Source organism: Mugil cephalus, chromosome 8 (assembly GCF_022458985.1).
Source record: "Mugil cephalus isolate CIBA_MC_2020 chromosome 8, CIBA_Mcephalus_1.1, whole genome shotgun sequence".
In the NCBI taxonomy this organism is placed as follows: Eukaryota; Metazoa; Chordata; class Actinopteri; order Mugiliformes; family Mugilidae; genus Mugil; species Mugil cephalus.
Window position 1 is genome coordinate 13,184,246 of NC_061777.1, and position 14,206 is coordinate 13,198,451.

The 14,206-nt window shown below is 42.4% G+C and overlaps 2 protein-coding genes across 6 annotated transcripts in view; one reads left to right on the plus strand and one right to left on the minus strand.

Annotated features, from left to right (window-relative positions):
- The window catches only part of smtnb (smoothelin b), a 44,602-nt gene extending 38,553 nt beyond the window's left edge, over positions 1-6,049 (plus strand). For 2 of the 5 annotated variants that reach the window (XM_047591854.1, XM_047591856.1), the window contains 8 exons: positions 52-225; positions 865-927; positions 1,037-1,118; positions 1,205-1,372; positions 1,500-1,626; positions 1,805-1,956; positions 3,473-3,645; positions 4,479-4,624. In XM_047591854.1, the coding sequence (XP_047447810.1) occupies positions 52-225; positions 865-927; positions 1,037-1,118; positions 1,205-1,372; positions 1,500-1,626; positions 1,805-1,956; positions 3,473-3,620 (914 nt within the window). In that variant the 3' untranslated portion in view covers positions 3,621-3,645; positions 4,479-4,624. Of the gene's footprint in view, positions 1-51; positions 226-864; positions 928-1,036; positions 1,119-1,204; positions 1,373-1,499; positions 1,627-1,804; positions 1,957-2,352; positions 2,520-3,472; positions 3,646-4,478 lie in introns of those variants that run through there. The other 3 variants (XM_047591853.1, XM_047591855.1, XR_007113245.1) reach the window with 2 other exon arrangements.
- A 114-nt stretch (positions 6,050-6,163) lies between these two features.
- Positions 6,164-9,189, minus strand: selenom (selenoprotein M). Its single transcript, XM_047591999.1, has 5 exons — positions 8,946-9,189; positions 8,179-8,214; positions 7,964-7,998; positions 7,404-7,482; positions 6,164-6,932 (listed from the first exon to the last, which is right to left on the minus strand). The coding sequence occupies exons 1-5, from the start codon at positions 9,039-9,041 to the stop codon at positions 6,693-6,695; spliced, it is 486 nt and encodes a 161-aa protein (XP_047447955.1). The 5' UTR covers positions 9,042-9,189; the 3' UTR covers positions 6,164-6,692.
- Between the last annotated feature and the right edge of the window lie 5,017 nt (positions 9,190-14,206).

The window sequence follows — 14,206 nt, forward strand, 5'->3', positions numbered from 1 at the left end:
CTTTTTCCACTGACATAATTCCTCCACCTCCCTCTCTCTCTCTCCCCCCAGATCAGAGAGAAAAGGAGCGTGAGACCCGTCTGCAGGAGCTCCGGCAGCAGAGAGAAGAGCGAACGCAGAAAGGTCGTCCCGGAGCAGGAGAGGTGGTGATGAGGAAGGTGGAGAAGTCAGCTGATGGCTCAACCCTCAGCCAAGTCACCAAGACAAATCGCTTCGCCCAGTCTGGTACTTTTTGTCCTTTTGAAACTTTTGTACAATCTTTTTTTTTTTTTTTAATCGCTCAAGTCACCACAAAAACAAATTTAATTTGCAATCTCGACCTCCTGAGACCCGAGCTTTTATTTGGTATTTTAATTTCTCAAGGGTATTTGGGATTAGCAGGACCAAAGTCGTATGAAAACTAAGCATCGTATTTGAACAGGAAGTAGTAGTTTTTGAAAAAAAACAATGTCCTCATATGTGGACACTGGCATTATTTCATTATTTATATTATAAAGAAGTCACCAGTGTTTGACAAAATATAAAACTGTTTATTTTAACACCTGAATGTGGCTGCGCAAGGACAGAGTCCCACCGGCCTCAAACGAGTACTTGCAAATTAGCAAAAATTGTAAAATTTGTTAAATTTGCACCTCATATGAAACTAGAAACGTTAATAAACATAAATAAGTTTTAACCTTTGATACCATTGGTTGACGGTGTCCAATAATGAGGACAGTGGTTTTAAATGAAGCAGAATAAGCTTCAATAAAACCTAAAACTTAAAGTCCCCGAATGAGGACACAGGGTCTCAGGAGGTTAAAACACAAAAGGTGTATTGCTGCAAACCCTACGAATATTTGAATTGTGCTTGTGTGTGTTTAGATGATGGGAGCAGATCAACGCGCAGCACCGTTGTCGAGTCCAGTTACACGCAGAAAACAGACAGTGAGTCCTTATGATGGTTTCTGGATTTCCTATATCATCACCTAAAGTAACCATTACAGGTCTATCCACAGATATATTCATGTGTTTGTGTGTTTGTGTATTTTTTCAGGAGGCACAGTCCAGTCAAAATCATACAGCTTCTCCTCCTCCTCCTCTTCCTCCTCCTCTAATACAAGCAAAAAAGTGGGCAGGTGGGTCCACAAACTTGTGATGAGACAAAATTAAAAGCCCAAATCCACTTTTGCATATTAACTTTCTGCACATGTCACCTCCTCAGTGTGTTCGACCGCGAGGATGACTCATCGTCTCGAACTAACAGCGCCGCTCTGGAGCGAAGGCAGGCGGAGAAGCGCAAGGAGCTGATGAGGGCTCAGACGATGCCGAAATCATCCGGTGCGCAGACCCGCAAAGCCATGATAGAGAAGCTGGAGAAGGAGGGAGGCGGGTAAGCGTAAACACAGAGGTAGCACTACCAAAAAAAGGAAAGCGTGACTTAAAGCATGTAAATATTAAACCGTCAAACTGTCTTTTTCTTTTTTCTTTTCTTTTCTTTTCTTTTTTTTTTTTTTTAGCCCTGGAAATCAGGCAGTGGCCAAGGTAAACAAGGTTCAGCGCTCCACCAGCTTTGGTGTACCCAACGCAAACACCATCAAACAAATGCTGCTCGACTGGTGTCGTGCCAAGACCCGCTCATATGAGGTGAGCCAGAGCAATCCACTGTGTGCTTAGCGCTCACCTTCAGTGTCATTAAAGCCGCTGCTGAACCTGAGCTGAGATGATATTTTAGACTGAGATAATATTTTCCTACTATGAGAATGTTTCCATCGCTTATCTGTCACCGCCCCTCATTCTCTCGTACTCGTCTTCTCCCTTCAAGCACGTGGATATTCAGAACTTCTCCTCCAGTTGGAGCAATGGCATGGCGTTCTGCGCCCTGGTGCACAATTTCTTCCCCGACGCTTTTGACTACAGCGCCCTGAGCCCCAGCAATCGCAGGCAAAACTTTGAGGTGGCCTTCAGCGCGGCAGAGTGAGTACACGCTTTAATGTGCTTTAATGTGCTTTAATGTGAAAGATCACCTCAAATACAGGTAACCTCCAAGTTTGTAAGCCCGCACAGGAAAATGTATGAAGTACAACCAGTGGAAGAAGCTACTGCTGCCTTAGTTGCCCCCTGATTTAAAGATATAAATATTATCCGACCTCAGTAGGCACGGAGGTAAATACATTTAATGCACCACCCCAGTTGAAACAAACACATCTTCCTTCTCCTTGCGTTGTACAGAAATCTCTTCTCTCTGCAAAATTTAACTTTTATTCAGTGTCGCTCTCTTGCCAACATCTGCTTGAGTCCAGAGACGGGACGATAACAATGTGGAAGCTCCTCGACTGATGTCCCAGTGTTAACTTTCCCTGTCTCTCTCAGGTGTTTCAAGCCCCCTCGAGGCAGAGTGAGCCCATTACCACTCAAATAACTCATCCTCTAAGCCTCCACTCTCTCTACTCCGCTCTACTATGAGTAACCGCTGTGACTCCCTCCGTCTCCTCTAAACCATGAGACCCATGGGCAAACCCCTCCCAAAAAGCCAACAGGTTAAAAGCGGACGAGCTCTCGGTCTCGGATACATTTCCCTCGCTTTGTTTCCACATCTCCTCTTCTTTTCTTTTCTTTTTCTCATCCCTTTTGCATCACACCGTTCTCACTTGTGATAAACCACCCACCTGTGTGTGCGTGTTCACGCCCTCCCACTAGGATAGCGTCCATACTGATGTTTCTAGTAATGATTTATTCCCAGCACTGGTCTGTCACACAGTCCCCCCTTCTCCCCCCTTCTTTCCACCTTTGTGTTGCATCATCACTCACTTCCTCGGGCACTCCAGACCCCTCATCACGAGTTTGCTGTGATCTGGAATCCCAACACACTCACTCAGACACACATTTATTTTTTCTTAGCGTCACCATATGGTTGTATTCTTGTGTTTATTCAGTTTTATTTTAGTTTTTTTTTTCGCAGAGTCCTTGTTGTTTTTTTCATCGTGTCTCATCTTTGTGACAGAGCGTAGTGATTGATATGTTTCGAAAGTTCCTCTCATGCACAGAAAAAAACAACAACAAACAAAAAGGCTGAATGAGCATCGCCTGACGCTCATTTGACGTTTTGTTTTGTTTTGTCTCATGTACGTTTGTATTGCTATGTTCATGAAGCATGACAACTCATGGATATATTTGTGAACACACAATGTAATGTTATTGTTTCTTTTTGTGTTCTTTCTCTCTCTCCTACGTGTATTTTTTTTTCCCACCCTGAATCTTTTTCACTGGCTGCTCACTGCTTTATCTGTTCTCTTCCCCTCCTTCTTCTCTTTCCCACACTTTGTCCACTGTCTCCGTTGTGTCCCCCTCTTTTTTTTTTTTATCTGTACTTCCTTCCCATCCTCTACTGTTCCTCTCTCTCTCTGTTTGGATCTTCCCTTTTCTTCCTCTCCTCTCCATCCTCCCCCCTCTCTCACCCTCCCCTCCCCTCCCCTGCCGGGCGTGGGCACAGGAAACTAGTGGACTGTCCCCAGCTGTTGGATGTGGACGACATGGTGAAGATGCGTGAGCCGGATTGGAAGTGTGTGTACACGTACCTGCAGGAGTTCTACAGGGGTCTGGTGACGAAGGGCCTCGTTAAAACCAAAAATTCCTCCTAGAGTCGCGCCTAAAACTAAAGCTATGGTGAGAGAGGGAACGAGTTCACGTGGGAACCTCACTCTGGTTCTGACAGATTTAATGGGATAAAGAGCGTGTGTGTGTGTGTGTGTGTGAGCGACTGTATGTTGTTACATTTAGCTATATCAAATATAGTGGCTCAGGTTGTTGCATACCTTTGGATATTTGATCCTTTGTGTTAATCTTGAAGATCTTAGGATCCAAAGTACCAAACATGGTTTGTGTGTATGTGTGTGTCTGTGTGTGAGTGTGTGTGTGTGTGTGTGCATTTCTGCATAGCCAGACTATGGCCCAGGCAGAGAGCCAAGACCATCTGCAGCTCAACACTTTAAAAGGAACTGCTGGACCACAATGTTTCAAACAGACGAGCTCAGAAACAAAGCAGAGAACAGAGAGCCTGTGTTGTTCGCTGACTTTTGTTTTTTTATCAAGTGTGAGCTTACAGGTGTTTATGCACTTGGCTTGTAAAGCCTTTTCAAAGGCACTGTAATGGTAATTCGCAGAATGACCAAGTGTCTGCATAGTAACAAAACAGACCTTAGTTTGTTGACACTGATCCTCCCATGCAACCAATCTGCTCCCGGCGCTGTTTCTCTGTAAGACGTCTCAGTGTTTACAGTGTGTGGGGATGACGCCACCATGTGGTCACTCCCTGCACGGCTCTCGAGGTTTTCGCTCTTAGAACTGTTTATGGAAAACATTACTTTACAGACCCTTTATTTACACAGAGCTTTTAAAGAAGCCTGTGGATCTTTTTGGGCTAATCTCTGGTCATCTCCTGTCCTGTCTGTTATCTGTCCTCTTTCCCATACACATTATCTCATATGTCTGTTCCTCAGGACCTACGCCAACTGCATGCCTTTGCTGGAGGTGGAGGACATGATGATCATGGGTAACAAACCAGACTCCAAATGTGTCTTCACCTACGTACAGTCCCTCGTCAACCACCTGCGCAGATACGAGATGTCCATGGGTCGACCCTGTGACCTCTGACCTGTGTTCAGTGCGCACCGGGGCTCGGCATGGCATCACCCCCATCATGCCCCCCTCCCTCCTCACCGGCCCTCACCCATCCCCACCCACTCCTCCCCCTCCATTCATCTGATGAGCGCCTCCACTCTGACAGGCCAGATGGACAAGTTTTGGATTGTGTGTGTGTGTGTGTGCGTGTGTTTGTGTCAGTTTGCTTCGTGTCTCTGTTGGCAGTGGTATTCATTATTATATTTCTCTTCCGGACACACACTGTTAACACAAAATCTACCTTTCCGCAGCAAGAGGGCGCCAAAGTTTCTAATATGCTTTATTTTAAGCTTTAAAATTTAACATTTTTGTTTTTTCTACTCAAACTTGACTTTGTGCCAGTTTGCTAGTATAATGAAACACACCATACAAGAGAAATATATTTTATCTTATACCCTATTTAAATTATTTTTAACTACTTTTTCCTGCCTCACATTTGACATTATTCACACTTTTGTCTCTTAATTCCTCTAAAGGGAAAACTATATGCTCAGTTATTCTGGTACTTTTCAAACCAAGCTTGTTGATGTCTTGAATTAAGTGCTTATGATTCTTATGTAATCAAACACAGTGGCGCTTTTTAAAACGCGTGCACAGGGAAATTCTGTCACTACTCATGCGGTTTCAGCGTTGCTGCAGAACAAGCGTTGAGTAACTTTTTAATGAACATTTTAACTCAGATTTTTTTTTTTTAACAGCAAACATTATTGCAGTTAAACCTGTTTTTATTTAGGTACATGCATAGAAAAGGGGATGGGGTTGGAGTCTGAGGATGTACAGCTGTATTTTCTCATTACTTGATGTACAAAGGACCTCACTGCACTGTCGTCCAGCATCACTGCGCAGCCCTGCCAAACACACTCACACACAGCTCTATTCAAGGACTCCATGTTTATGCTTGAGTACTTCTTTTTTTTTTTTTTTGGATTATTATTATTTTGTTAGTGTGTACATTTTCAAAAAGCTTTGTTTAAAGTTAGTGAATAAGCTCAAGCTACCAGACTAGTGGCTCCTGAAACAAATCGGGGTGACTTTCTGTTTGAAAGCCGGCTTTCAGGAAAGACATGATTAATCATGACTGATATCTGCCAGTTGTATATTTAACAAAATGAAGTTAAGAGAAAAAGATAAACATTTAGATGAAGATTTTTATTTGTAAAGTTGTAGAAATGTCTACAATTTGCTTTCAAAGTTGATTTTTTTTGGGGGGGGTGGGGTAGATCTGAGAAATTATTTGAGAATGACTTTACTGCTGCCGACTGAAAATCGAAAAAACCTTCCACTAAGCAGTGAGTGTTGTGTATATAAGAGCTTAAACACTTTATTATTTCATGTTTCTGTGCACCACGGCGAAATGTGAAATAACGATTAAACCAATTTGAGAAACGAATGCGTTTGCGGTGAATCATTGATCCTACGTACGAAGGGTTGAACGTGTTTTACGGTCTCCTACTTTTACAACCCTACATTTTGTAGTGTCCAAGGGAACAGGCGGGACCAGGGGTGAGTTTTTTATTATTATTTTATTTTCCTGTTTTACAACCCTTCCACTTGAATCTTCTTGTGTGTATCGGTCCAACCCACCAGAACAGGTAGCATCAACCTCAGGCCAGTCGAACGATTTCAGCCTGAGGCATCATTCAGTTTCACAGTAGGTAGGAAGAAATCCAAGACACACAAGAGAACACAAATGAGGCAAAGACACTGGAGACCGCTGACAAATAATGGGGAAAAAAAAAAAAAAAACTAAATGAAACGCACACGAACTTCCAGTCTTTGGGTGGGAAAGCACTCACAGAGCAGCTTTTTGGATTCTAATGCTGCAAAAAAAAAAAAAAAAATGAACGAGTGTCGTGAAAAATGTGTGCAAATTCAGACTGCGGACCTTTTAATGGGAATTCTGCTGATGATAAGAATTTGTCCTTCCCAAAAGGCTGATCCATGATCTGCTGCTTTTATTCTGAAACTCGTCTACAATCAGCTGCAAGTATCAGCTGGTCATGGAGCAGCTGTGGGGAAACTTGCGTCCACTCTTACAGGTCGGTGTGCTCCGCTTCTGCGCCGGGCTCTGAGGAGGCGTTTTCTGTGGCTGGAGAAGCTGGAGAGGCAGTGGAGGATTTGTGAGCGGGCTCATCTGGAAACGGGCTGTCTTTGGCGGGGGAGTGGCGGAACTCCTCTGGCACCTCGTCTTCCGGTTGAGCTTTCTTGTAGAACCCCAGTTTCCCCAGCAGCTCGTTGATCTCAGAGCGGGTCATGTCAGAGAGAGCAATCCTCTGTGAAGGAAACAAATGTTGAAGAAAAATTGTAATACTTCATGACACACTGCGTTATCTGTCATACAGTACAGTGTAAGTATAGTGTATTTTATGAAAAATGAGAAGAGGGCTGATGGAATACTAAAATTGGAGGCATTAATTGTGAAGAAAAATTATGAACAATTTAATAATTTATGTTAATGCATCAAATAATTATGTGTAATTTAGATCCAGTTAGCTCTACGGAACATTTTACATGTCTTTGGGGTCACTTTGTTTTTTTGTAAATATTTTACAAGAGGTGTTGTCAGATGTGAGGAGGTTTTAGTGCCCAGGTGGTTCTGGAGTGTGACAAAGCAAAAGCTTAAATTATCCCCAAAACCTCCGCATGCAAGGCACAAAAACCCGACAGGTCTGATTCTATGACTTGGGGTAGAAACAGTTTCTGTATACAGCGCAAAACAACCAATAAATACAACAAAGACTTACATCCAGCTCTTCATAATAGTGGTTGAGGAGAACGAGCTCAGGGTCGGCCCCAGGAATGTGCTTCATCACCAGGTTATGGCTGAGGTAGCGACAGTCAAGGATTGTTCGGAAATGTGACGGTGCAACGTATCAACAGACAATATTTAAGATTAGGGGTCTTCAGCGTTTTTCAGGCCAAGGACCCCAAACTGATGAGAAATTAAGTAGGGACCCACTGCCTACTGTATGTGTTGTTCTATAAATATACATTATTAACAAATTGCATTCAATATTAAGTCATTCAAATAATACACAGGTTCAAATAATCTTTTTTTATTATTTAAAATGTGCAACAGTAGAGTGGCTGTGCAACTGCAATAAACATAAACATATCTGACATGAACATACCCATATATATATACATATATATATATATATATATATCATGCACTGTTAGCTTCTCTTATGCTAACAATGCAGCATGTGTCTGGGATGTGACTTTACTAAAATATGTTGGATTCATGTGTATTGAAGTTGAAGTTAAAGACCTGTGTTTAAGATGCAGCAGTGTTAAAGGATACTAAAGAGGAATATCCTGGACCACAAAGGCTTTGACCTGCAGACACAGAGGTAAGTATTACTATCACGAGCCGACTCTGGTTTCATTAGCTGATCTGTCAGGGGGATTATGTGTAACCGGAGGCGTAAAAATGTTTGTCAGGGAGTAAACAGATTTGGCTTCACCCTGCCGCTGACACTGGCTCCCAGTGTGTTTTGTTCCTGTCGACTAACTCACCTCCCTGAGCCTGTTCAGCTGTCATCCTCCACAAGTCTGGAAAGAGGCAGAACAAAAGACACAGGTAATGGTTACAAGCAGCTCTCACGTCTAGGAGAAAGACGTTACTTGGACTGCGAATCAGATTCCTTAACAGTTATTATATGTACAACTAAAATGTGTCGTCAGCTTCTGTGCTCTCAAACACCTCTCAGTTGCACTCTGCCATCGCTGAAACTTTGCACCTTTTCCACAAAGCACATCCTTAGCTAAGCCTGAGGGAAGGATGTCTAACCTATTTTTCCAGATATCTGAGCCTCAGGTGTTAACACCGACACAACAGGAGCAGCATCAGATAATGCTGTTCCTCAGCAATGCTGGCAGGTTGGTGATTAGGTGACACCCTGGGGACAAATTGCACAGTGTCACACAAAAACAGTGGTAGATTTTCTGGGGCTTTTGTGCCAGAGTGCGACCTCCTGTTACACCGCCGGAGTGGCCTGTCCAACTCCAAATAATCACCGGGTCGCCGTGTAGTATTGGAACCTGCGGTTGTTACAGGAGTACAAATGTGTTGAATGGGTGAATGCGCATGCACGTCCGTTTAGTAAACTCACGCATGCGCCCAATGCGGAGATTTTTGTAAAAAGAAGCGTACCCTGTCGCGCGTTTTAAACAAATCTGAATGAGGAAACGTTATTTGGTGCCTCGGCCCTAAATCACAATGAACATACTGTAATCCAGCACTGATCTATGACAGAAAGAGAAGCGGACTCGAGGAATCCTACCTCCACCTTCGCTTTTGCCAGCCCGTCCAGTTTCTTCAGGTCCACATCATAGGCCGAGGCGCAGTGAAGTAAACTCGCCAACACGACGAGCCACATCTTTTTTTTTCTTTTTCTATCCCTCCTCCTGGTTCAGATTGCGGACCAGGACTCGCACCACTGCGGGTCCAGTATCTACCTTCAGACGACTGAAGGTAGTTGAGCTAAGGGGAGGAGGAGGAGGAGGAGAGATGATGAGCAGTTATGTCACGTCCGGATCTCCTGCCACGTCAAATTTCTCCCAAAGGAGAGAAAGAGGCGTGGAGATGACTTTCGTTGTTTATCTGCAGCATCCCCATCCAGATAATCCCATAGATTTTATTTGTAGCTCAGTGTAAATGAATTGAAAATTTAAGAGACCACTACCACTTCATAAAACCTTTAGGCTGGCGGATGATACAGTGGTTTGAAAAAGTGTTTGTGCCCTTCCTGATTTCTTCTTCCTCTTTTTTTTTTTTTTGCATGTTTGTCACAACTACATGTTTTAGATCGTCAAACAAATTTAAATGTGAGACAAAGATAACACGAGTAAACACAGAATGCAGTTTTTAAAAGAAGGATTTTATTATGAAGAGTCAAAAAAAAAAAAAAAAATCCAAACCTACTTCGCGCTGTGTGAAAAAGTGTTTGCTCTGGTTAAAACAACTGTTATGTTTATCACGCATGAGTTCAAGTTCTCTCAATTTCTCTAACCACACCCGGACCCATAACGTCCGGGTGTGGGGCTGAACGGGGCTGTTTCAGGACCTGGTAGACTTGCTGTGATAAATGAAATGATGAATTCTGCTGTCTACCAAAAAATCTTGCACTGTGTTTACCCTGTGGATGATGGGGTTTGTTCTATTGTGTTGTACCAGCGCGTATTTCTGTTATTCTGACAGCTAAACAACAAATGCTTGTATTTGATTTAATCCAGTTTAACACCACAACAAACTGCATCCTCCAGAATTCAACATAAAAACACAGCATAAATCTGACACATTCTCTAAGTACGTTACTAGTCTTTTATTTAATGAGTGTTTGTAAAAAACAAAACAAAAAAACACGGCTAAACCACTGGAAAAGAGATTCTCTCTTATCTTTAAGTAGTAAAGAAAGGTCCCTCAAATAAGGCGCAGATGCAACCAGTCTACAGTTCCTTTGTTGTGACTAGTTGAATTCCTTCAAGGTTGTCTCTCTGCAACATGTCTAGGGCAGGACCTGCAGTACAAAAATTAATGTAACCCTACACTCAACAAGGTTTCTCAAGCAGCGTTATTCATTCACTAACATCAAGGTGAAGATCAATAAATAATAAGTGGTATGTATGTGCCAAGTCATGACGCAAACACATAAAACAGAGCTGGTCTGGAGCAGCGGTAGAGATCAGTTAGAGACAATAGCATTTGAAGACTGGTGAGGTCTGACCACACCTAAAGATGGTCACATGTGATCCAATAGTCCAGATCAGGTCTTAATGCAAAGTCTGAAGAGGCCCTAGGAGCACGTGATATTATGGAGGTCATGACCGAGTGAGACAGAAAACCCAGACAGGCACAGAGAGAACGTGCCTATTATTATAGTATAAAAATACTATAAGGGCCACTAATGGCCTTCCACTGGATTGGCTGGGGGCTAAACCGTAAGCATGAGCTTGGTGTCTTGAGGAGGCTGAGACCTCCACCTGCAGCTACAGTGGGCTGATCATCTGGCTGTTGGGTTGGACAGACCAGAGTCAGCGGAGGAGGTTGTACCTTTCAGCCCAACCTCTAAACTATTAGTGAGAATGAGAAACAGGTCCTATATAAAAGCTCCTGCTGGCAATTCGATGACGTCATGGTGACATCATCAGGAAGAAGAACGAATGTGGCCAATAGCCACGCCCCTTATGGGCGTGTTCAGGTGTTTTGATATTAGAGGTTTATTTGAAACCAGCCAATGTTATCATTATGAGGTCATGACCATAGACTGTTTAAGGAAGCGGGACAAAAAGAATCCAGGAAGACATTACCCCAAAGCTCTTGACGACTTCAGTCGTTTTGCTGTTTAGTTGAAGAACTGAAACTCTAAACGTCACAGAGTATGCTCTTGATCCCATGCACATAGGGGACTGGAGGATGCCACAGTCACCTTGTTTATCAAACATTTGGTCTACTGACCTGATGTCCTGTGTCCAGCCAAGTCTTGTCCCAGTTGTCCATTTCTTATCAGGTTGGTCCCTTCGTCCCCGGCCCCATTCTCCCGAGTGGTAGTAACTAACCACTGTACTATGGTCATGACACCGGAACACGCCCATAAAGGGTGTGGCCATAGGCCACATTCGTTCTTCTTCCTGATGATGTCACAATGATGTCATCAACTTGCCAGCGGGAGTTTTTAAATAAGACCTGTTTCTCATTCTCACTAATAATTTAGAGGTTGGGCTGAAAGGTCCAACCTCCTCCGCTGACTGGTCTGTCCAACCCAACAGCCAGATGATCAGCCCACTGTGGCTGCAGGTGGAGGTCTCAGCCTCCTCAAGATAAGCCCCCAGTCAATCCAGTGGAAGGCCATTATTTTCCCTTATAGTATTTTAATACTATAATAATAGGCACGTTCTCTCTGTGCTTGTCTGGGTTTTCTGTCTCACTCGGTCATGACCTCCATAATATCACGTGCTTCCTAGGGCCTCTTCAGACTTTGCATTAAGACCTGAACTGGACTATTGGATCACATGTGACCATCTTTAGGTGTGGTCAGACTTGACATCAACATGTGTCTCCAAATGCTTCCCCTGATTTCATCTCAGTTTCGTGCCCTGACACCTGACATCATCTGGGGTCCAGTAGAATATTTTAACATCTGTTGTCTCTAACTGATCTCTACTGCTGCTCCAGAACCAAGAACAGCTCTGTTTTATGTGTGTGCGTCATGACTTGGCCACACACGCACAACTTAATATTTATTGATCTCCACCCTGATGTTAGTGAATGAATGAGGCATAACGCTGCTTATGTAGGAGAAACCCTGTTGAGTGTGACATATTGTGTTTCTATAAGCAGGAATTCTGCTGTGACCTGGAGGTCAATCTTGTGTGGAGGCCGGAGACATTTCACCACCTGCTGTTGGAGCTACAGGACTCATTCTCTCTCATTTTACCTGATGTTTAGGAACAAAGTATCTGGAAAGTTTTATGTAAAGTGGTGTGTTTTGAGCTTTATTTCATCATAATTTATTTTACATGTGATATGTCACCGGGGGAAAAAAATTACACCACACTGTGCAAACATGGAGTAAACACCTGTAGTAGTTCACAACTGACACTATGAGGAAGTTCACACTATACGCTAGTGTTGAGTGAAACTAACTGATCAGTGTTGAGAATTGTTGCATTTTAACTATAGGAAGAGTCAGTAACACTTTGGGAGTGTAAACATACACTTGATGTGGATCATATAGACACTTATATTGATTTTGCTGTGTATCGACTCCAGTGACTCTGTCATTCTTGATGAATGATTTTCAGTCAATTATATATATGCAGATCTGTTATCCTGCACAGAAGTTCAGTTTCCTATCAGAAAGTAAATGAAGTAAAGTTTTTAATGTTGGTGAAATGCATTGTTACTCTCTGTATGTCTTGCCTGTTACTCTCTACATTTATATTACCCCCCTTCAAGAGAGGTGACATGTGGTTTATATGTGTGACATGTTTATATACTGTACAATATGTCATAATATTTAGTACTGCAATAAAGATTTACAGAAAATGCTGCAGGATTAGAGCTCCCTATGTGCAGAATGTGCGAAACGGATCCAGATGCTAATGTGACTCCTAGTTTCAGGCAATCTCTATTAATTACAAATGGAATGGGGACATTGTAGTTTGCGACAACATACATAGAGGCGGAAAAATAACAAGAATAAAGAGCAAACTGTATAAAAGATAAATAATAAGATAAAAATAGAATAAAATAAACAATATATAAGTATTGGTATATAAACGAAAAGTACCGAATTGCACAGATAATGTCTGTCGGCTATTGCACAGAGTTGTACACAGTACAGAGTAAGTAGTGAATGGTGAGAGTGTTGAAACCTTGAGGTGTGATAATATTGCGCATATTAAGAATGTTTGCTGTGGCGCCTAACAGCAGCAGGAAGGAAAGACCTTCTGGATCTGTCCTTCACACAGCGAGGATGAAGCAGTGTGAAGGTTAAGTTAATCAAAGTTAATCGTGATTTAATACATTTCATATACTGTCAAGAAAGGTGAAGATGAAGAGAGAGCCCTGAACTATTTACCTTACTTGGGGTCTGTACTGCCTGAGCAATGTTTGTATTTCTAATTGTTGACAATTTACAAAGTCAATATGTATTGCAGCTAGATGCTATCACATTGTACTGTGTGTACACGTGTCCCTAATATTTGTTCCCCGGCATGTGTGTAAGAGACTTAAGTTTCTGTTTCTGTTTGCCAACTATATATTTCACATATTAAAGTTCAGTTCATGAAGCAGTAGAACTGAAAAAAAAAAAAAAAAAATGTATTAGCTGCAAAAGAGCAGAACATAGAACAACGACAAAGGGATATGTTGAGGAAAGTGGGAAAGAATGAAGCACCACGTTGTTAAGTTATGATACAAACACTGACCTATATACTGCACAAAAAACTGTCAGTGTGATTCACAGCAGGGCAGAAGAGAAAGGCATAGAGCACTGCTGATCACGGCAGAAAAATAAATCTACTGAATAATGCACAGGTCTGTAATTAGGCCAAATGATGGTGTTTTTAATTAACATTTGCATTTAATAAATCACAGTTGTGTATATTCCCTATATTCCACACACAAATAATATAAGCAGCGTGCACTTTTTTATTATATGGCTGGAAATGCTGTCTGTGTCTTTTTGATTAAATTATCATAAAACAGTCTCAAAAGAGTCCACACATCCTGCAGGAGTTTAATTACTTCTCCATACCACCAGTAGCTTCAGGCAACCATGTAGTTCACCACATTAACTGCAGAGCGCGGATTTTTCCGGCTAGCTGTGGTCTGAAAGGGCACATGTACATGTACACACACATGCACAGGTTCAGTTTTGACTCATTAATTTTGGAAAGGCCACAGACATTTAAGGCTTCACGGAGGCTGATTAGGTACCCTCAGGTGTTTCCACAGCAACATGCTCTGAATAAGGGTAGATGCATGTTGGGTTCCTTTAAATAAACACTTGTCCTGATTGTTACATGCACCATGTAAATA